The sequence below is a fragment of the Anopheles nili genome, chromosome 2 (assembly GCF_943737925.1).
Source record: "Anopheles nili chromosome 2, idAnoNiliSN_F5_01, whole genome shotgun sequence".
Taxonomy (NCBI): Eukaryota; Metazoa; Arthropoda; class Insecta; order Diptera; family Culicidae; genus Anopheles; species Anopheles nili.
This window is the reverse complement of record NC_071291.1, coordinates 9,796,113-9,817,731: the sequence shown is the minus strand read 5'-3', so window position 1 is coordinate 9,817,731 and position 21,619 is coordinate 9,796,113. Positions and strand designations below refer to the sequence as shown.

Below are 21,619 nucleotides of genomic sequence, written 5' to 3'. Positions count from 1 at the left end.
TGGTCCCACCGCAGAAGGGTCTGACGCACTTTAAAATCAATAATCCACCGCCTCGAGTGTACCGCAAATGTCGAATTTCAATCGATTCCCCGCGCGCGGTCGCTCGTTTTGTTCCTCTTGGCCATACGGAGCAGCAAGATCCTTATCCATCAACATCACAGCCTCGGCTCTTGGCTTTGACAGGCTCCAACGATGGGCCCTTTTGGGTCGGTACGGGGCAGCAAGGGTGCACCTTTTATGCCATTTCACGGTTGAACTCACCGGAACCATTCCAAGAGGCACCTCAGACCAACCTCACGCGCTAGGTTTCATGCCCCGGATTGCAGCCCGGAGTACTGCCAAAGCGAGCCAAAATAAAAGCATCACAACAACAAAAACGCCGGGTGTATTTTGAGTACGATTCATCCTATTTCAATCCGCTTGTGCGCCGCGGACACAACCAAACCCGCACGAGAGCCGATGAATTCAAACGCGCCACATTCCCAACGAAATTCGCCTGCGCCGGGTCGCTTTCTTTTTTCGCATGACTTTGTATGTTTTGTGTGTGTCTGCGTCGCTCGTGCCCGCGGCTCGTCGTCCTTTTCCTCGAATCCATCGTTTCCGCTGTCCATATACGGATATGAAGCGGGGGTGATATGGTTCTACGTCTGGTGGCAGGCGCAGCTTCCTGGCGAACCTTTGGACCGCCGGTTTTCCGGCCGGTGTATCCTGCGGCAGTACACGTTTGTTCCATCCCATCCTTTGGTGCGTTTCGGTCGGGAAATGCGGGAGTAGATCCCACGCATTACATCGTTCGGCGTACGTGTGTGTGTGTGTGGGCTATAGCGGCAGGGATTTTGTTATAACAGTGGCTCGTGTGGCGGCAGAAGCAGAGCGGGAGAACGTATTTACTTTTGTGTTATTGCCATTATCATGCGTACCGCTACAACCTGATCCGGGAAGATACAAGATACGCGCGCGCGGTGAATGATTTTCGGAACCTGTGCCGCCCCATAGGAGCGAAAATGAGAGAGATTTCCTGGCGTGCACACACACACACACACACACACACACACACACGCGCGGTTTCCATACAGGTGTTGATGCGCGGTACGAGATCGAACGGACGGAAGGGAACCCTTTCACTTTGTGTGTCTAAAATTTGTTATCTCTCATGTCGACGCTGTCACGTCAGCGTTCGTTGCGAATGTGTAGCTTTGCGGGTGTGGCAAGCATCACCGGAAGCATAATCGCACCATGATGGCGATTGGGGAGCATACGCTGTAACGCATTACGTTTCAAATCGTCACCATTGTCGTGGGATCCTTCTACACACGAAACTAAATTTGCACAAACGGTAATTAGGGTGGTGATATTTATCATCAGTGGTCTACCATTCGGTAGATTCAGATTAGGTAGGTTCGGAAATTCGCTGTTTAATTGGGCACGCTTTTTGTAGACGAGAATTTCAGTACATTTTGCACATCTAACCTCGGAAGGTACCCGATCAAAGAATGTAGTATCTAATTTCTTGACCCACACGCGTGTTGGTGGCTCACATCACAGCGTGGAATTGTTTTCATTCCATTATCCCTGAAACATCTTACAGCTATTTTTAGACATGCCATTTTCCTCGTTACAAAACGCTTGATACGTTGTAACTTTTGTGTTCGTCAACCCAATTTATTTGTCTAAAAAAATCCCCACAATCTCTTTACATGCCACGAATTATTGGTCCGAGCGAACCCAGAAAAGGTAGCTCGTTTCAAGATGATATTTTTTTCGCCCATGCCAACCTTGCTCCCTGGCGCTCGCACCGGCACTTGCCTGGGCTGGCCTCTTGAGGCTCTTGGTCGATTATCTGGACTCTGCCAGCTTCACCGTGGCCGAGGGACCACACACAAAGCATTATCCGGCACCGGAGCAGGGAAAATGGGTCCCATGGACAAGCTTTAAGTGTTCCCTGAGTGCGTGTTTAGAGGGTTCGGTCATGTAAATGGATAATGGAGGTAGCCATATCAACCGAAAACCGCACGATCGTCGCCCGCAAAAATTGAAAACTTTACCCCACGGCTGTCCCTCGGGTCATGCGTTCTCGGACATACACGCACACGGCAGAAGGTGGGGCTTTTGCTACTAGCTCCTATCTCCGATAAAGCCCCATCGTAATCTCGTCATTTTGCAGACCGTTTTCCTCAACCAAAGTCCTTCCCCGGACGGGTAGGGAGGTTTGTGTTTTTGGAACCAAAGGGGGATGGTTTTTTGGGAGTCGATTTTGTTTCGCTAGCCCCACCAAACGATGGGGTTGTTTGAAGTGGCAGAAAATTGCCTATCGGGCAAATCGGGTGTGGCAAACCAGGCCAGAACTAGGTGGTTTGTCCCCATAGGCCAAATCACAAACTTTGTCGCAAAAAAAAGAAAACAAACTTTTGTAAAATCGACCGTTCGCCAAAATTAATAAACTTATCGCAAAATATTCCCTGTTTGCATGCTTAAATCTTCAGAGCACAGCTTGTTCCCTCGTCGTTACAGAGCAAAATCGGCTAATATGCCGCGATGGGATGGTTGGTTTTGTTTGTTTTAGTCTCCTCGAATGATTTCAATCGATTCCACCCAGTAAACAAACGCTTCAACAAGGAAACGCTCTCCTCTATTGCCGATTAGTCATCTCCAGTCCAAACGCTGACAACAAATTGCTCAAAGGCCCATTGAATTAATATTGAATCAAACGGAGGCAAATTTTCGAGACAGTTTGACATTATTAATAACGTTATCTTATCTGCATAATTTCCACGCCATCCAAAATATGGCGACGATGGGCGTCCGTGACGACATCGATGGTGATTAGTCGCTGTCGTCAGGCATGTCGGTGTGGTTTTGTGAGGGCTTGGTCGAGAATAACCATCACCGGCCAAAGGGCGGCGGTTTTGTCTTTGTTAGCCTTCCGGCTTAGTAGGCGTTTTCGACAGGGCCCAGTTCAGCCTGCCGCGGTTGTGTTGGCACAAGAGGTTAGCTGTTCCACTTCACGGGGAGGTACTTCGTTAAGTCTGTCCGTTGGGAGGATTACCGGATTAATACTGGCACCTTTTGCAACATCCTGTCACTGTGGGGGTTAAATATTGATCTTATGAAAAGAGGGAGCCATTCTGCGCCCACAGGGTATGCAAATAGGCCAGCTCTAGCTCCCATGAAATCGAACGACGGACCTGCTGGGGAATGCTATGGAGGGCTGAAAAATCAACACCGCTGAGTACGTGCGGAAACCGTGTTCTGAAGAATGGACTCGTGACAAATGACATAGCTGAGTGTAAGTGTTAGCCGAGCTCAATGAAGCATATTACCCCAACCAGCTCGCTTATCTGCTCACACATCCGAACGCCCGATTGTTAGAAGGAGTTTGAGTAGAAAGGAACAGCGAACATTCGCTTCAGAGGCGAACGTTGGCTAGTCTTTTGTCGTATTCCGGTCACCGTGAGAGACTCCTCGGTATGAGCTCGCACATGCTATTTCCTGACCAAACTGCACTACCTGCTCCATTGGCGCAACGAAATGGCGAACTTCGAATTGGAATCGGAAAAAAGGATTGTCATTTCCCGTTTCCAACGTCGTTCCACGACGCTCAGCCACGCTGTTGTATCGCCATCTGTCAGCAAATGGTACGAAAGAAGCTAAGCTGCAGGGCCACCGTGGCGTGAGTGGATGGAACACCTTTAAGTACCGGTGTAATACGCCTTGGTTCGCCTCGACGCCCCTAGCATACGTGTGCGCTTTCCTTTCGTAGCTGTGGCCGTCTCTGGCCAAGAAGTACCATGTACGGTTTCAACTGTTCGCTTCCTTTTCAACTTCATCCTACTGCTGTCGCTTGGGCATCAAACGCCACCCAGCGTCGGCGTATAAAGGAGATCGGGAAATGGGCTGCCAACACACCCATACACACGCTCCCGTGTGGCCTGTATGGCTTCCTTGCCTTGGGCTGGGAAATCGTGCCTCGCGGGTTGCGCGCGAAGAGGGTGACTCTTTTGTTGCGATTCGTTACTTGACAGCTCGTACACAGCCTCAGCTGCGGGAAAAGGGTGCAGTAGCGTGGGAGGGCTTCGGTGACGGATTAAGTTAAGTTTACGTTTTCACGACGCCACCGGATCGATGTCGACGTAGTAGCCTTTTAAGCCTTTTCGGCATTGAATCCGTAAGAAAAGAGACGGTGATGGTGGTTTCTTAAAGATGATGAAATCTTCCTTTGACAACGGGATACGAGTAATGGATGGCGATCAAACAGCCGGAAGGACAAGCTTAAGCTCCATCAACCAACTTCATACGTTTACGGAGTTTAGAATCTGTGCAAAGTATTTGTTTTTGTAACGCAAAAAATACATTAAACATTCTCGTAGGAGAAATCTTGCATAAAGACATAGCTATCGTGTAAAGCATTACGCAAGCTGCTCAATGTATTCATGAAGCGCTATGAAACCTCAGTTAGAGAAATTCACAGTGAAGGATGAATCATCCAACACAAACGTATGATGTTCCGTCTATTTTTTTGCCAATATTCAATTTTCAATTGCTCAATTCTTCGCCTCTCAATTACTGGTATATTACTAGTGCTCTAAATGTTTTCTCAATTGCGCGTAAATGAAGTTATTGGAATGCCCTCGACTGGTTAATTGGGAGAGAGAGTCCTTCATCGGTTAAATGCACAACCTGTCAGCAAAAAAAAAACATTTCCGTACCAAACACAAACAGAAACAAAAACCCACAAGCCCGCTTCAATTTGAAGCGCTATTTTTGGTCAAGTAGACCCTAACCGACAAGTTGCCACCACTCCACTCCAGTCGATGGTTCCAATTGCGTTAAAAACGTCAGTTCTTCTGCCCCTTTACAGTACCCTTCGGTATTTTTTTTTGCAATCCCTCGCGCAATGAGTTTTGGTCGGTAAAATGGCCTCCGACGGATGTGTTCATCTCCCACTGTTTTTGTTAATGTGCGCTGTTACGGTAACTGCGCGAGGCCTTTGGTTTTGGGTTTTTTTTTGTTGCGCCAAACCACCGGGAAACTTTGGATGGAAATGGTTTATGTTGATCGACCGACGAAAACAAAGAGGCAATACGGAAGGAAGACCCCCGTGGCAATGAATCATAAACGGGACCGCGAATGAGGCACAAGCTTTCAGGCTCGGTTGCTGCAGCTAGGGTACATTTGTGCGACGAACGAATGTGCCACCGGGGAAAATGTCCAGGATAATGATCCACTTTAGTGTCCGCACCACGGCGGGTTAACGGGAGGGTGTTAAATGTGAAAATTTTTCGATTTCCTCTGCCGGTGTGTCCGACAAACGGATGGGCAAAGCTTCCGTGGATATAAATTGTCTTTTGTTTGCTCGGCGTGAAAATGATTTTTTTTACGTTTCCCGGGCAACGTGGTTCCCTAGAGAGACGTACGATCCTTCGCATGAACCGGGGTTTGTAGGAATTTTCCACTTATCACTCGTCCGGGTGTATGACCGAAGCGGTTTCGTCGTTGATTGAATTATTTCGTCCAGCGCAAACCCCTCCAAAAAAAGTGAAAAAAAAAAACACATTAACTCACCGCCCGCACACGTCATTTGGACGCGCAAATAAATGAATCACGGCAGCGAAATCGTGCACTGACGTGTGTGATAATTACGCGCCTGTCGTAATGACGAAATCGCGAATGGATGTTCCTCTTTATTGAACAAACTCCGGTGTGTCACCATCTGTGACAAGCTCTCGTTGTGGGACTTTGCCAGAACTTTAATCAGTCGATCGATGCTAATGATTTTAAAACATCTACTAACTATATTATTTCTTTGCTATTTCTCTTTTCACGCACTCTGCAGCGAGGAAGCGACGAATTACTCAGTCAAGCAGCTGTTATGGCGCCAGCATCGGACAACAACAACCAGGATCTCGCCACGAAGAAAGCTAAACTGGACAGCACCAACACAGTGATCGGTATGGGCATCAGTAAGTGTAATATCCCTCCCATCCTGTTTCCACTTACCTGCCATGCCGCAGGCTTTTCCTTGCGCAACAATCGCAAGAAAAATGACACTTGAGGTCCGTAGGAATCCACCTATCTCTAGCAACAACATTCCCGCAATGATGGCCCTAGGGGTGGGCGTTCGTATAATTAAATAGAATTGCCCGCCGATGCAGGGCGAAGCGACAATAGTCACCAGTTACCGGCAGCGACCGCCATTTATGCCGTCTTGACAAAGTGAACACACAAACTCGTTGAGGTGGAAAATGAGGCAAATTTAAGACAAACTTTCAGTGATACAGCCTGGGTGGGTTGGACGCTGTGTGGGAATGATGGGCCTCCCTACAGTATGTGTCGTTCGCAGACAGGTCCTTTGATGTACGGTCGAGCAACCGCTTTGCAGCTTGATTATAGATAAACAATAAGAGCATGCAGAAAAAAAAACTACTATCCTTCGTTTGTGTCTTGAAGCAAGCGAATGATCGCTTCGCTATCGAGCCGCACGCGCCTGGAAGGTATGCAAACCGACAGACAACGTTCAGGACGAAAAGGGAATGCGGGATTCCACTCACAATCCCAAACATTAAGATTCTATTTGAAGATGATAATCTTTGTCTTCGCCCATGCCGTCGTCGCCCCTGGCGTACGCCTGTTTCGTGATAAGTTCGCACGGAACGCGATTCACGTGCTTCACGTTGATCCCACAAAGGCTGATCGGGCTGGTGAGATATAAAATATGGCAGGGCGAAGTTTGAAAGAGGCTCAAAACATTCGAGATCATGCATTAAGCTTCTCATAATTCTCTAAGAATAGAAAAACTTCCACTTTCTATCAGCACCGATATCTGCTGGTGCTAGATTTCTCAACCACCTACCAGTGTGCTTGTTCCCGCGCTAGTCGAAGGAAACAAGCAACAATCCGATAATGTCAACCCCTACGGGTGGACACACACACGCGCGCATTGAAAGCCCTCAACCAGCTGTTATCATTTAATTTCCAATTTCAAGCGAAAGCTACATGACGACGGATGGATCCGCAATCGCTCACACCATTCCACATCGTTCTCGATCGCCCTAGGGAAAGGTGCCGGGACGGCTAACGAGAAAGAAGGAACACCGGTAGGGAACGCTCCATCGACAGTTCTAGGGTGGTATTGTTCCGGTGAACAAGAAGATAAAACTTTTACCTTTTTAACCGGGTTGGGTTCACCCCCGTAGGGCTTTTTGTTCGGAGCGATGAGCGAACGAGCTGCGGGATGCTAAATGATGTTTTATTCATAGTTCCAACCAGAGCAGGTTGGGCCTCTAGTGGCATGGGAAAGGTAAAGGAAAACCATCGCTAGGAGACATTTCCCGCTCGCACAATTGACATAACTCTTTCAGCATTCCAACCCGGCGCTCCGCTTCCAGCTCTTTACTGAAATCCGTGGCTTATATTCTGTGTCCCGGATACACTTGTGATGTCATCCGCGAAAGCAAATTGGTGAAAGCATTTCGTCGCCGAGGTTTGTTCCTCAATACCACATCACTGTTACTAGGCAAATAAATCTGAAGTTTTGCTGCTGGTTTGCGATTGTGCTAATTTGCTCCTTCATTTATCAATATTTGTTTGTGTGGTTCGCATTTACGAGATCGCGTTAGATGAATTAACGTAAGAATTAGCATGCTTGAGCGTGTTGTTTAAATGCACATTTTACTAAACCTTCAGCAAATGCCCATCATCAATATGGCGGTCATTATGATTTTGTGATGAATGTAACTTTCGTTAATTAATTTACAAATGAGCTCCAGCACATGGCTCACAGTGTTACAGTGTAATCATCCCCGTGGGAAACAAAGTTTTGAACAAAACAAGAATCCATACCGGATACCGGTGTCAGGGATAGTGGCCACACGGCGGTAATTCACAGATTTGTGCCATACTCGATGTTCAACATCCCGAAGCATGCTTCAGCGCCCCTGTCAACATCCTGCCTCGCATTTTCCTTTGACACCTACACGCACCATTCCCGCAGTGAGCAATTTTAATAAATTATATTAATTAAACGATAATGCACAACTTTATTAAAGCGGACCACCACCAACCGGCACCAGGCGTATATGCTCATGTGCTCCACCATTTCATGTGCCTCATTACCATTTCTGTTGCACGTATAATGCTTAGTGACAGTTAATTAGCGTTCGCTCGTCCGCGTACACGCTGGTGGTGAAATATCCACCGCTTTTCTTTTGCACCGGCTCACCGACCGCCATGTTCCGGTTGGCAAATGATTATTTCTCGATTTCCGCGTGCATTCTACTCCGATTAGGCTCATCGCCGACCGAGTTACGCACGTTAATGAAACCAAATTTATAACGACACTACTTTTTACAGCCACCTGCACGCAAAACGCTCCGTTCCCTGTCGCTGGTGTGCTATCGTCGATTGTAGACGATCGTTAAATTCACCACCAATTTACTGCTCGGAACGGATTTTATGAGCTCAAACTTTTCTCTCGTGCTACGATGCCATCCTTTCCGACGTTGCATGAGGGCATTTTTTTCATCCATGCTTCCGTGTACTGTTTAACTCTCTTTTCTTCCGTTTTTCGGAAGGATGGACCCTCTTGAGATCACCTCGAGAGTGGGCCGCCATCAATTTTGAAGCCCAAGAGGGCATGTTTTTATATTGCCTAACTTTCGGGCGCGAACACAGCAGTTTCGATTGTGCATACAATTTGACGTTGTGAATCGCCGCGCGGCCTCCCCAAACTGATGGACACTTAAAGAGATTGAAGCATCATTCGCCACCGTCCTCATCCATCCATCGGCCAGAACCGCCGCCGAGAGTACTGGGTGACTTAAAAACGCATTAAAGTAATGAAAAAAGGGCGGCCTGTGCGCTATCTGGGAGCAGTCTCGCGCGGAAACTGGCGGACTAGCTGGGTAAAGTTTTTCCACTCGTCGCTAATATTTATTATAAATCATCGAACTTTCATCCAAGCAGAACCATTCCAGTACTGCCGAACGTTTTCGTTAAAGCACATGCAACCTCAAGCTCAAGCGCACCTCGACCGGGCATAGTATCGAGCGTGCGGTCGATACGGAAGGAAAAATCACATTTATCTTCATTTCACAGATGGTGTTTGTGGCGGTAGAGTGAGACCGTGTGTTTGTGTGAGGTTTTTTGCGCTCCCTGGAAGTAACGACTGATGGAACCACACTAGTATGACCGCCAACATTACGTGAAAAAGTCGACCGTTTGATGCCACGTTCGTGCAACGGCGTAAGACGCTTCCCATGAAAACGAACGAGGACTAAAGATCATTCATTACATCATCGTACACTAAGAAAAGCTTGTGGTACCTTGAAACGAACCCACATGAGTCCCGATGGTTCCAGGGCACTCGAGATCAGTTATGGGGCTTCTACAGCAACAGGAGCACGAGGCCTGACCGGCTTCATCCTGCTCAGGTGCGGCCACAGCAGCTCTGAGCGGAAATCAATATTATTCACTTTCACTGAAGCATTCGAACTTACCCATCAGCCACCAAACGGGAAGTGCGAAGGTTAATTGATTACTTTCCTCACTTGCTCGGACGGGGCAAACATACTGGTCGGTGGCCTCTGCTTCTTTAGGTTGGCTTTTTTGCTCCATCCTTCATCGTTCCTCTTTGGTAACGACTTACTGCTGGCACTCTTTTCCCAGGTTTTTTTTTTTGTTAGAATCAAGTTTGTTGCTCGGACATGAAACTAGAACTACTCTCCCTTACATCAGCTAATGATTGTGCCGTGTGAAAGAGGATTCGAATTCGTGATTTCATGGCCTTTTTCCGCTCGATGCAATGTCGAAACAACTTCCTCCATGGAGCACGCCTTCGGCAACGCAATCAATAATAACTTTATCAAACCTTTCGACGACTCACGTCAACGAGGGTTCCATTTCATCGGTTACCAATCAACGTCCGCCAAGCGCGCTACTATCGCTCATTACAGACGAGCGTTTGATTGCCGATAACGCATTGCTTCTTGGCCACCGTACGGTTGCGACACCCTTAAACTTTTTTTCCCAACGCACACATTGCAACGTGTACCATAAACACAAGGAAAATTAACTCGCTCTCCCTTCTGGCACATGATACAGGGCTTGTGCCACTTTCATCGAAGGTTTTTTTTGTGAATTCCCAACGTTTAGCATCGTGGTTTACAATAGCTTTGTATTTAATTTGATATAAAATTATCCAGAAAGTTAAACATTATACTAATCGAACAAGCAAACCCTACGCCATGTTCAACATGCAATATTCTCGCAGTTCTTCTACCACAATTATGTGACCTTCCAAAAGTTTTCCAAAAACAAAAAACAAATTTCCTCGACAAACGACCCACTAGGGAGCCATATTAGAGCCTATTATTTACCGGTTTTGCCTGCGCACTAATGAGAAAAGGCAATCAATAATGACGGTTGTGTTTTACAACGCGCTCGAATACCATGGATTTGCTCCCCGTGCAATGATTCGTCGGCAGTAAACCGATATGATAGAACATTGGCAGCATTGAATGGTTTGCTTCCGCTGCACGTTGTGAAATTAGTGACTCGATGCAACATTGATTCAATATTTGATGAATTAGATCCCCTTTCCCGTTGCGTCAGTCGTCCGGTACGAACGACAACTCAGTTTTGTAAGCGGCACGGGCAACAAACTGTTTGTGTCTCGAAAATCACAGTGCATTCGGTGGTGCAGCGATGGCAATCGTGAATGCAGTAATTTTTTGGTTTACATCCATCAATGTTCACTGCGTAATGAATAGATTAGGTGAAATTATGGCGCTGATTAAATGGACGGTAATGCATAATTTAGCAGGTCGAAATGAAATGTCGCGTCGAAGCCTGCATTTTCGCCGCGTATGCCTTGTGCCTATCCAGGCCATACCATTTGCAGGGATTGTTATTGTTTTGCGGAATAAAGCCGTTCGGCTTCAAGCAGTATTTCATCGAGCTGCTGTTATTTTCGATGCCATTGCTACCGTTTCGCATGGTATTAACCTGCGTAAAAATGACCTGCGTAAGGTTGGTATATTTAGTGCAGCTTGTTTTGTATTTCTGATCATCATTCCCGCAAAACTATTGCGCTTTCATCCTAGTGAACCATTTCGTGATGAATCGAATGACCAATCCTAAGAAGGATATCTCAACACATTTCGCAATGTCAATGTGGTAGGGACGGATCATCTGTACAGCAGGTGCTACAGAAAACTCACAACCGCTTCGTCGACCTTACCGAGTAAAGTTTATCCTTTTCGTCCTGCTGGTCTCCTTTCGAAGGTCCACACGAGCAGGTAGTCACCCACACCAACGATACTTGCTTGTCCATCGTTTGCACTCTTTTCACTCGCCCGCAGGCAAATATGCGAACGACCAAAAAGCGTATCCCCAAATGACTTATGATACCTAATCATGCCCGAGGCCTCGGATCACCTGTCGGCAAAGGTAGTTTTTCTTCTCGCCTTTCCGGGTTGCGGGTGGCCTTTCTTCGGGTGCGCCGTGGCCACGGGAGATCATTAAAAATAATCTACTACATCCATCTCCATTCGCCGCCGGGGAGGAAATGGACGGTTGATTCGAGGCGCCAGGAAGGGACTGGAAAAAGGATGATCCTTTCTTATGGCGGCAGTATTATTAGGCCGCACGGATAGGAACGACTAGAGGGTGCGTTGATGAAAAATCGTTACAAAAAAAGAAATAAGCTACCAGCAGCAGCATGAAGCATTGAAAATGAAAATTAATAACAGCCACCGTTGGGGTTTGGTGCTGCGTTTCGTAAACGTTATGAAGGCGAAACGAATAAATTCGATCCGATTCTTCTCGTTCTTTCCCCCAACTAGGCAGAGTAAACCCCGACAATTTGCTTAACGACCCACGTTTGCTTGGCCAATTTGAGCTTTGATCTGATTGCGAGATTAAAAAATGTCCAACATTTTGCATCCATTCACGACGCTATGAGCGTTCGACGATGCTGATGTTAATGGAATGAAACGTCAGTTTAATCTGTGTTTCACTTTTAAGCCCAATATTTCGAACCTGAACGGGGAAGAGTTACGGTTGGGCTTATCGGAAAAACTGAGCATCATCAAATATTGACTCGTTTTCCCCTTCCAACACCGGTGCCGGTGCCGATTCGAGCGCGTTTCATCAAACGTTTCCGGTTCCTTAGCCCGATCGGCACGAGCGTCCCTCGCTTCACGATAATCCATTTGAAGCAGATTGTGGAAAAGGCTCGTTAGGCTCACGCTGGGCAGTAATTTCGGTTTTACTGCCGGGCTCAAAAATCGCAATCGAAACCTCCCCCCAGCACCGGTTTGGCTGACGTTGGTAGGCGTTTAAAATCCAACAAGCCGATCGTCATTTCACCAGCGCCGCTGCCAAACGGTCGCTAATTGCAGTAATTAAAAATCAATTAAATTATTGATAATGCATAACAACAAAGTTGGTTCCGTGCTTTCCGGTGCAATTTTGGAGTTTTTACTCCACGCAGCTCACGCCACGCGACGGTTCATTATCGCCGCCGAGCAGGAACGCGCGCTGTACAAATGTTCCGGTGACATCAGGATGAAATTGTGACGCTATCGCGTATAATTCGATCTGGCGGAACCGGCCTTTATGCGAGAAGCGAGGGAGCGTGCTTTACGATACAACCCACGCTGCTGTTGGATGGATCCCTAAATCCCGATTCCGTTTTTGCCATTTGCCTTGCGTAATAAAATAACGCAAACATTGAGTATTGGTGCTGCTGCTTCGGTTACGATTTCGAATAGCCCCCAGGCCTCCGAATGCTTAATGAAGTAAAAATACGCAACGGATTTAAAAACGGCTTAATTTATCCGTTTAACCGAGAATTGCGAGAATGTTGTTGCTGTGGATTTACCAGCCAGAGAGCCGTAGTTTGTGCGTTTATCCTAGCGCATTTACATCAATAAACACGTGTTCACTTTATCGTAACAGCGAAAACATCACGCGTGGTGCACATCCGCAACATCCCAAATGAGGTGAGCGAGGCGGAGATTATGCAGCTGGGTTTGCCGTTCGGACGCGTCACGAATGTGCTGGTGCTGAAGGGCAAAAATCAGGCATTTATCGAGATGGGCGACGAGACGGCCGCTTCGACAATGGTGAGCGTGTTCCATGCCAACCCACCGCCACTGCGCGGCCGTACGGTGTACGTGCAGTACTCGAACCATCGCGAACTGAAGATCGACCAGAACCATGCGATTGCGGTAAGTGTTAGTGCGGCCATTGCGATCGTTAGATCGGTTCGGTAGCAAACAAAAACCAACGATAGGTACGCGGTTTTACACATTTTTATCCATTCAACAGAACGTCACAAATGCACTGCAGGCACAGGATCTCACGCAGTCTCCTACAGGATCGCCACTGCCCTTGGCGATCGAGCATACGAACAGCAACTCGCAGAACGCGACCAGCAACAGCACGAACAACAGCTCCAGTGGCGGCGGCGGTGGTGGCGGTGGATCCGGTGCTCCCAACACCGTGCTGCGAGTGATCGTCGAGTCACTGCTCTACCCGGTCTCGCTCGACGTGTTGCACCAGATATTCCAGCGATTCGGGAAAGTGTTGAAAATCGTCACCTTCACCAAAAACAACTCGTTCCAGGTAAGGCATAGCGCTCTCGCGATGTAAGCCCACCATAAGCACCGTACGCTAACGTGTATCCTTCGAATTTACCACGCTCTGCCAGGCGCTGATCCAGTACCCAGACGCGCAGACAGCCCAGAATGCACGGGCGTCTTTGGACGGCCAGAACATCTACAACGGATGTTGCACCCTGCGCATCGACAACAGCAAGCTGACGGCGCTGAACGTGAAGTACAACAATGACAAATCACGGGACTACACGAACCCGTCGCTGCCGTCCGGCGAACCGGGCAGCGACGTGATCGCCAGTGCAGGTGGGCTCGTGTCCGCAAGTGACCTGCTGCTGCTGGCTGCTGGCCAACGGCCGCAGCTATCCCGCGACCGTCTAGGTAAAGCCGACACTGATAGCTCAAATCAATCGCCCGTCGATGGTTTCGTTGTTGTCAAGTAGCGTGCAACTTCCGTGTAATAGTCAAATTAGACAAATCTCCCTATTTTCTAGTGAACGGCTTAGCGACGCCAGGTGTTATGCCACCGTTCGGGCTTGGGCTCGGTTCGCCAGCCCTTGCCAGCGCCTACGGAGGTGCTCTGCCCAGCTTGAACGCGTTCGCACTCGCCTCGAATGGAGCGCTCGGAACGCCGAATCCGGCCAACGTCCGGGGACTCTCGAACGTGCTGCTCGTTTCCAATCTCAACGACGAGGTAAAGATCACATACCGTAGCATCTACCACTATTACTATGCATCCTATCTCTCTGTCACTCTTTCTCTCTCTCTCTCTCTCTCTCTCCCTATCTCTCTATCACTCTATCACTCACTCTGTCCCAACTATTCTATCTCTATATACAATACTCTCTCTCCCTACCCGATTCCTTTCCAGTCGACTGTCTGTAACTCTACCTCACTATCTGTGTACTTCTACGTTTCTATCTCAGTGTGTACGTCAAACGTTTTTGCTCAGTGTCTATGACGATTTTTTTTCCTTAAGAAACTCGCTACTGACATGCACCCGTGTTGTCCTTTCGTACGGAAACATCTAACCAAAGCGTAAACATTCCTTAATTCCTATCCCGAAAAGGTTCCCATCATTGCTGCTCAACCACTAACTTTCCCATATGTTTTTACACACTTTTCATTATTTTATCGTTATCGATTTACTCACTACGAAAACGCAATCCAGGGTTAATGTTTAGGCTATTTTTGGTTGCTTCTACCATCTAAGCCTTTTTATAATGCTTTGTACTGTATTTTTTTTTTGTATACAACTTTCTATTATTTGTAAATGGGAAACCCATACCCCATAGATGTTTAGTTTTCCAAATGCTGAGGTTTGCTTAGTTTATTTCCCTTTCTCTTTTATTTCTGAAATTAAAGTTCTACTTATGTGTACGAAGAAGGTATAACGCTTATTTTTGTACTTTTTTGTGGCTCTTTATTTCGTTTTGGTTTCACGAATAATTCGGCTGTTTTTCGTTCGCTCAATCTGGCATTCATGTTTTTTGTTTGTTTTCCGGTTGTGCTACATTCTTTGTGCGTCTGAGACTGTTTCGTTATCCTCGTTTACCTGAGCTTTCTCCCTGTCGTAGTTTACTGTGTATTTAGTGCTTTATTTTTGGCTTCTGTTGTTTCGGTTTGTTAATTGAGAGCTACAAAGTTTTATTTGTTCGTTTCGTATGGTTCCTTGCTCTGTTGCTTTGCGAAGCAAAGTTTCACTCTAATTATCCGATCCCCCTCGTATCCTTCGATGTTGCCTATGTGTTCGTGCGTGTGTGTTTTTTGTTGCATTCTTTACCTTTGTCTGTATTGCTTTGTCTGTTTTAAAATTTTCCGTCGTTCCGTCGGCTCATAGTTTGTGTTCTAGAGTGTTTCTTTTCTGTACCTTTCCGGTAAATAATGACTATCTTCTTACAGTCTGTGTTTTACTTTTTGTGCTTCGTCTCCCGTGATTTTCAGTTCCGCATTATTAGTTTCATCTTTCCAACTGTCGCTCTGTGATCTCGACAAAGAAATATCCCTTTTTATCCAGCTCGTTTCTATGCCGTCGCGAACACCGAGTGATTCTGTTATAAAACACCCTTCGCTGTGCCAGTCCGTTTCTCTTCTTTACTGGCTCTTTCATCCATCCAATCCAAACACACCGTCCAAACATGACCGTGCGCCATGGCACGAGACAAGCATTTGCTTTCGTGTCGTTTCATTAGGGTCCAAGCGTATGCCAGGGTAAACCAGTAAAAAAATGTGCAGTGCAATAGTGCATTATTTTCTCCTGTTGTGGGCGGGTTCGAGCGAAAAGCGAATAAACTGAATTAATTTTTACTGCTTTATGTATTCTTCGCGTTGCGTGCGTCCTATACTGAGTGAACCACCAGGCGTCTCCATGGCGCCTCCATCCAGTACGCTGAACCTGTCCATGATTGTTACTTGTCACAGCATACTGTGCTTTTCAACGATTATGAGTTTTTGGAATTGGATTCGCAGTGTAACAATAAAAAAAAACTGTTACAATGAACGAACAACGGCGCCGACCAGTTTCCTTGAGAACGGATTATCGCGCGGTATGCTAAAGTAACAATGCACCATCCATTGAGACTTTTGACTAATAGAATACTGTAGCACAAATTGTACGCTCTCAGCGCATCCTGAATCATCAAACCCGTTGTGTTAATGAAGCTACACAATTGCTTTTCCAGAGGGTAAGCTGCTTTATCCGCCTGTTGATTCATTGCATACCCGGTGGGCCGAGAGCTGTGGTGTTATTTATTTGCGCAAGAGCTCTCGTGCGCTTGAAATTACCATTCGTATCCGTTTCCACGCCACTTTCACGATGATCTTCGGACCGTATGCCGAAAGTACGGCTAACAAAAGCCAGCTGCTCCGGCTCGCGTCTATCCTCGCAAAAGCACAACGTGGCGCTTCCTTTCGGGTGTACGCTTTTGTGCAACAGATTGCAAACGTCCTCGGTGGTTCCACTCGAAAGGCAGCAGACGACGGAGCGCGTAAGAACGAGCATTCTCTCGAAAGTCTTGGGTGAACGAGAAATTTTGTGGTCGCCACCCGGAGAATGGATTGTGCGCTGGTGTTCGTGGTTTGCCGAAAGCATCTTCCAAGAAGCGAAGAAAAATGTACAATTCTTTTTTTTTTTTGAAAATGCTCGTTTCCCGACTCTTCTCTCGTATTGTTTGCGACATAGGCTGTCCAAACGTTGCCCAAACTCGGCCTCCAAACGTACAACCGGTGGGAGAAATGGCGATTTGCAGTGTCGTCCGTCCGTTTGCCTACGTCTACCTTCACCGACCGTTTGCGGTGCACCAAGATGTCGGTCAGTTCAGTATTTCCTTAACACGCTCGCAATTCCATTCAGCGTTCTGAAGCAGTATTATTGCGGAATAAATTATCTTCTTTTATGGATTGCGATTTACATAAACGATACCCTCCGGCGCGGATACCCCATCTTTTTTGTGAATGGGGAGAGTTTGTATGCAATCCTGGCTGGTGCCTTCGTTCGCTTGTGGGAGTATCGTTCCTTAGGGAACCGAAGGCGAGAGCATTTTTTGTTTCTGCCCGTACAAGACAAACCACTACCGTAACAAACGTCTTTAACGCTTCTGCAATGGACCTAACTTTTGCACTAAAAACTAAAGAAGGCGGTAAGAAGCGGGAAACTTCCTGCCCCGAAGAAGGTCCGGAACCGTAAAGCGGATTCGCTTGTGATTCGTTCGCTTCGCCTGAGCGAAGATGAACTTTGCGGGACGAGCGGAATAAAATATTGTTCCACGAAGAAGCCACAAGTTGCTTGTCGGTCGGTTCCCACTTGGTCCTTTACTCTCTACTCCCAGTAAAGTAAGTGCCGAGCTGTTTGCGAGGGCCGGCACTCCGAAGGATGTTGTGGCGTACGCGGAACTCGATGCAGAAGCAAAATGCCATCGTCTTGCCGTGGCGTGGCGGTGAAAGAATGATGAGAATTCAGCCGCAAAGTGCAATCATTTTTACGGGTTTAAAGATGATAACTAGGGGCGCGGGCTTGGATAAGAAATATTTCCGTTCTTCGTTTCGCCTCAAATGTTTCATTTCGAACTGATTGTTTGTGGAATTCGTTCCACGGATTCATCATTAAACCTCAATCTTCTAATGTACTCAATCTTTTGAAGTGTAAATAAACAGTTTGTTTTTTGTTTCATCATAATGACTCTGTCGATTGGATGTCAAAGCAAAATGTTTGCCTTGTTAAAACAAAACTGTTAGACAATTTTTCTTCAAACAACCTTCATATCTCACGATGAATCATGTAAAAGGTGTTAGTAGTAATCAGGTGCTATCGGTATGGATTCGTAAATTTCATCTTCACACTGTAGAGACTCCGGTTTCTTCATCCTTCGTTCGTTCAGTCTTCTCCCCTACTGTCTCTTCGTTTCTCTGTATCTCTCACTCTGTAGCTATGTGATTTCTATTACTACTTCTACTTCTACCACTCCAGGCACTATCGTATACCCTATTTTCCGATCTGATTACTTCACGCTTCTCCTGTATGTTTCCGTAGGTGTTTACAGGTTCTTAAATAAGCATCATTACGAAATGAAGATTTTATTTCCTCCATCCAGGGTCGGCAACGTTACTACGTCGTCATGTCCCGTCCGTATCGCACAGCGTTGTCCTGAGGAATTGATGGAACAAACTAGTGTCACCGTTGTATTTTGCTTTCCTTCGTCTCTTCTGGGCGCACGTGTCCGTTCGTCCGTTCACTGTTTGCTTGAAACTGGAGAGCTACAGCATTGCCATGGCGCATTATGATGCCGTTTTGGGAGTATGCTCGTGTTTCAATCCAGTGACCCCCTCCCTCAAGATAGCACAACCTGTCTTGTCGTTGAACGGTTTTTCCCGCGCTCCATAATGTTATGCTCTTCTCACACAATCACATTGACCGATCCCGCATCCGCTGGGCACTGTCGTTAGTCATTTCAGGTCGCCTCCTTCTCAACTTCACCCATTGTACTCGGTGTCAACTTTCCAGTTTACTCCAGGCGTTCGGAAAACGCGATCTTATCATCGACGGTACGAATGCTTACCGATGCGCTTATCGGCACGGGCATAAGTGACACCGTTCACAAGCAAATCTGCAGCAACCAACGCTGCTTGCGATACGGCACGCGAAATTCCGTCCACTTCGAGAGGAAGAAAAAAAAACCAGAAAAGGTCCTTTTCCCTTTGTCACCCGCTCGTTGGTGACGGCAATTTATTTTCTCCCGAGCAATGCTGCACTTTCACTTCTCGTGCACTCATTATCGTTTACTTTTATTACGTTTATCCTTTTCGGTCGGTGCCCAGGGGCCCACGATGCTCCGGCGTTTTTGCTACGTTCTAGTGTAGCGAGGGAAAACGGACCATTAGCTCTTCCTCTTCATTATTTTCGCTCATTTTTGCCCGTTTAAAAATTCATTAAATTTTGCAGTCCCTCTCAAGCAGGTCGGAGCAGTCGTTTTTTGCGTTTTTCGTCGCAGTGCCTTCCATTATCACGGGTCGGTTAGGGTGGTTTGCTTTGTCCGCTTGTTGCGCAAAGACGGTTGCACGTCGAGTGATGATACTGAGCGACTCTTCCGCCTGTAATGCAATATCCAAGACAGCGTGTCGTGCTTGGGGATATCGTGTACGTTGCCATAGCATGGTGCCGTGCATTTCAGCATACAAAATTGCTCGAATATCCAATGATCGCGAACAGAGATGTATAATCGCTCTTGGTGCTGTTATGGCTGTAGAATTGTCTCCGCTCCCAATCCAACGATACGTTTGAGCTGAGTCTGTCAGAATGCTCGAGCGTTCATTAATCGTCTGTGTTTTTGGTCTTGTTTGTTTATTGATTTTGTTTAGTCTTTCGTTTACGTTGTTATATTGTGTATTACTCGCTTGAATTTGTTTTGCTTTCGCTTTGTTTTGCCATTCTCTTTCTCTGTTTTGCGATGGCATTGCTTTTCACGTCGATGTGTAATGCATACTGGAACTTTTTCTCTCTCTCTATCTCTCTTTCTTATGACTCTTTCTCTCTAGATACATATCTATTCTTCAACAGTTTCTCTAGCTATTCTTTTCTGCCTCTTCTTCTACGTGTTACTACATTTATAGCACTAAATTTATGTACTTATATGTCTATCTACATAATATAGTATCTTGCTGTGTTTCTTAATCTTTGCTCGTTTAGCTGTCTATCCTATGCATTTATTATTAAGTTTACAGATAATCATCAATCAGACCTTCTGTCAAGACACTCCGACGTGCTCTTTTCATTCTTTATTTTTTTATTCTTCCGAACACCACCCAACCCTTTGCTCCATTTTACATCCTAACACCCAACCCTTTTTCAACATTCTCTCACGTAATGAACTTGCCGCCTAACAATCGTTGTTCCATCGTTCACCTGTAATGTGAACTGGATCATCTGACTAAGTTTGGATGCTTTAGAAGCTCAAAGCCAAGTTCGTTCCTTCCGTTTCCTTGTACTACTCCTCTTTAAGACCTACCGTTTGCAAAATCGGTGCAAGTCCGTCCAGTCTACTTTCCTCTGAATCGCTACCACACAACCGCCATTTGAAAGAAATATTTCTCATCTGCTAACTGAAATTTTCTCTATTTTCTTCTCTTCTGTAGATGGTCACGCCTGATGCTCTATTTACCCTCTTTGGTATGTCCGCACACATTGAACACTAGACCCAAAAATCAATCAAACCACTCAGCCACACATCCAACATACACACACACACACAACACTTGCCATCTCACCTACACGCCCACCCCACCCCCAGCGACATATGTTATAATTTTGTTCGTGTTTGCCGTTTATGCAGCAAAGAAAACCCCTTTTCCGTACTGAGATTATGTTTCATTTATTTTCCAAAATATTATTTATCTTTAACGAAATTTCCTTCTCAGCCTTTTCCAACTGCGCCAGTGTGTATCGTGCGATATATTTATTTTTCATTTTGTTTTATTTTTTTCCTAATTTTCTTTATGTTTTTATTTGTTTGATATTTTGCATACCTTACTTTCTGTTATAAACTTTTCCAACATTTTGTTGACGCTTTCTCGTGTATGTATGCGTGTGAGTGTATGTAAGTGTATGTGAGCCGGGTCGCAGTTTCGCTCGCTGTAAACGTTTTTTTTTTCTTCTTCATTGCGCCACGGTTCCCACTCAGGCGGGCTTCGAATGTTGAGCAAAGGCAATGAAAGGAACCAGAACAATAGCATTACATAAATATCTTATTTTCCCAAGGCAGCAGCCCTCCCAATATCGGCGACGAAATGTGACGAGCGTCGTTTTCACGTTCGCAACTCTACTTCGCACGGCGACCAAACCATTTTCCACCTTTAAACTCACTTCGCTCGGTGAAAAACTGTCTCCCGTCGCAAGTGGAACGGCATCTTTCTACCCATTTACATAACGCAAGCCCCTTTATTGTATGCTGCTGTTGTTGTTTCAGATTATGTGCACTTTTTTCTAGCCACTGTCACCATCTAACTGGTGCCCATCAACGTCGCGCTTCCGTGAATCTATCCTGCCCGACCGGCCACCGTAGCCTGTGTTGGGAGAAAGAATTCGTCTTCTCCGAAAATCCCGGAACGGTGTCAAACGCGCATTATGCACCGCAAAATGAAGACGTCGGTCTACCACAGCCTAGCCTGACCTCCCATACCGTCAAGGAAGGCCGGGCATCATTTTCTATAATCGTTTCTTCCGGCCGATCCCCAAGCAAGCGGGAAGCGGGAAAAAGAGACCGTCGACCGTGGGCGGAAAAAGGGACCGGGCTCCCATCGCTACGCAAAGCTGTCAGTTGCTTGTCAAATTTAAGAAGCAGATCCATTCCAGTCCTGCCTGTAGCCCTCTGCATCGGGTGGTACCAGAGATGAGGAACGATTTTCCCTTGGGTTTGTGGTTCCACTCTCGAAGGCGGAAAAGTATCCAAATGCTCCAGGGAAAATCCGATTTGAGCCATCCGTTACCGCCGGTTCCACCAATCTACCGAATG

General features: G+C 46.5%; 1 protein-coding gene across 2 annotated transcripts in view; it reads left to right on the top strand.

The window, feature by feature from the left end:
• Positions 1–5,839: 5,839 nt before the first annotated feature.
• LOC128721011 (polypyrimidine tract-binding protein 3) overlaps positions 5,840–21,619 on the top strand; it is a 29,648-nt gene continuing 13,868 nt past the window's right edge. Inside the window, exons 1-6 of one of the 2 annotated variants that reach the window (XM_053814714.1) lie at positions 5,840–5,960; positions 12,958–13,220; positions 13,330–13,626; positions 13,712–13,985; positions 14,111–14,310; positions 20,244–20,277. In XM_053814714.1, coding sequence (XP_053670689.1) covers positions 5,870–5,960; positions 12,958–13,220; positions 13,330–13,626; positions 13,712–13,985; positions 14,111–14,310; positions 20,244–20,277 — 1,159 coding nt within the window. In that variant the 5' untranslated portion in view covers positions 5,840–5,869. Of the gene's footprint in view, positions 5,961–12,957; positions 13,221–13,329; positions 13,627–13,711; positions 13,998–14,110; positions 14,311–20,243; positions 20,278–21,619 lie in introns of both variants that reach the window. The other variant, XM_053814713.1, reaches the window with a different exon arrangement.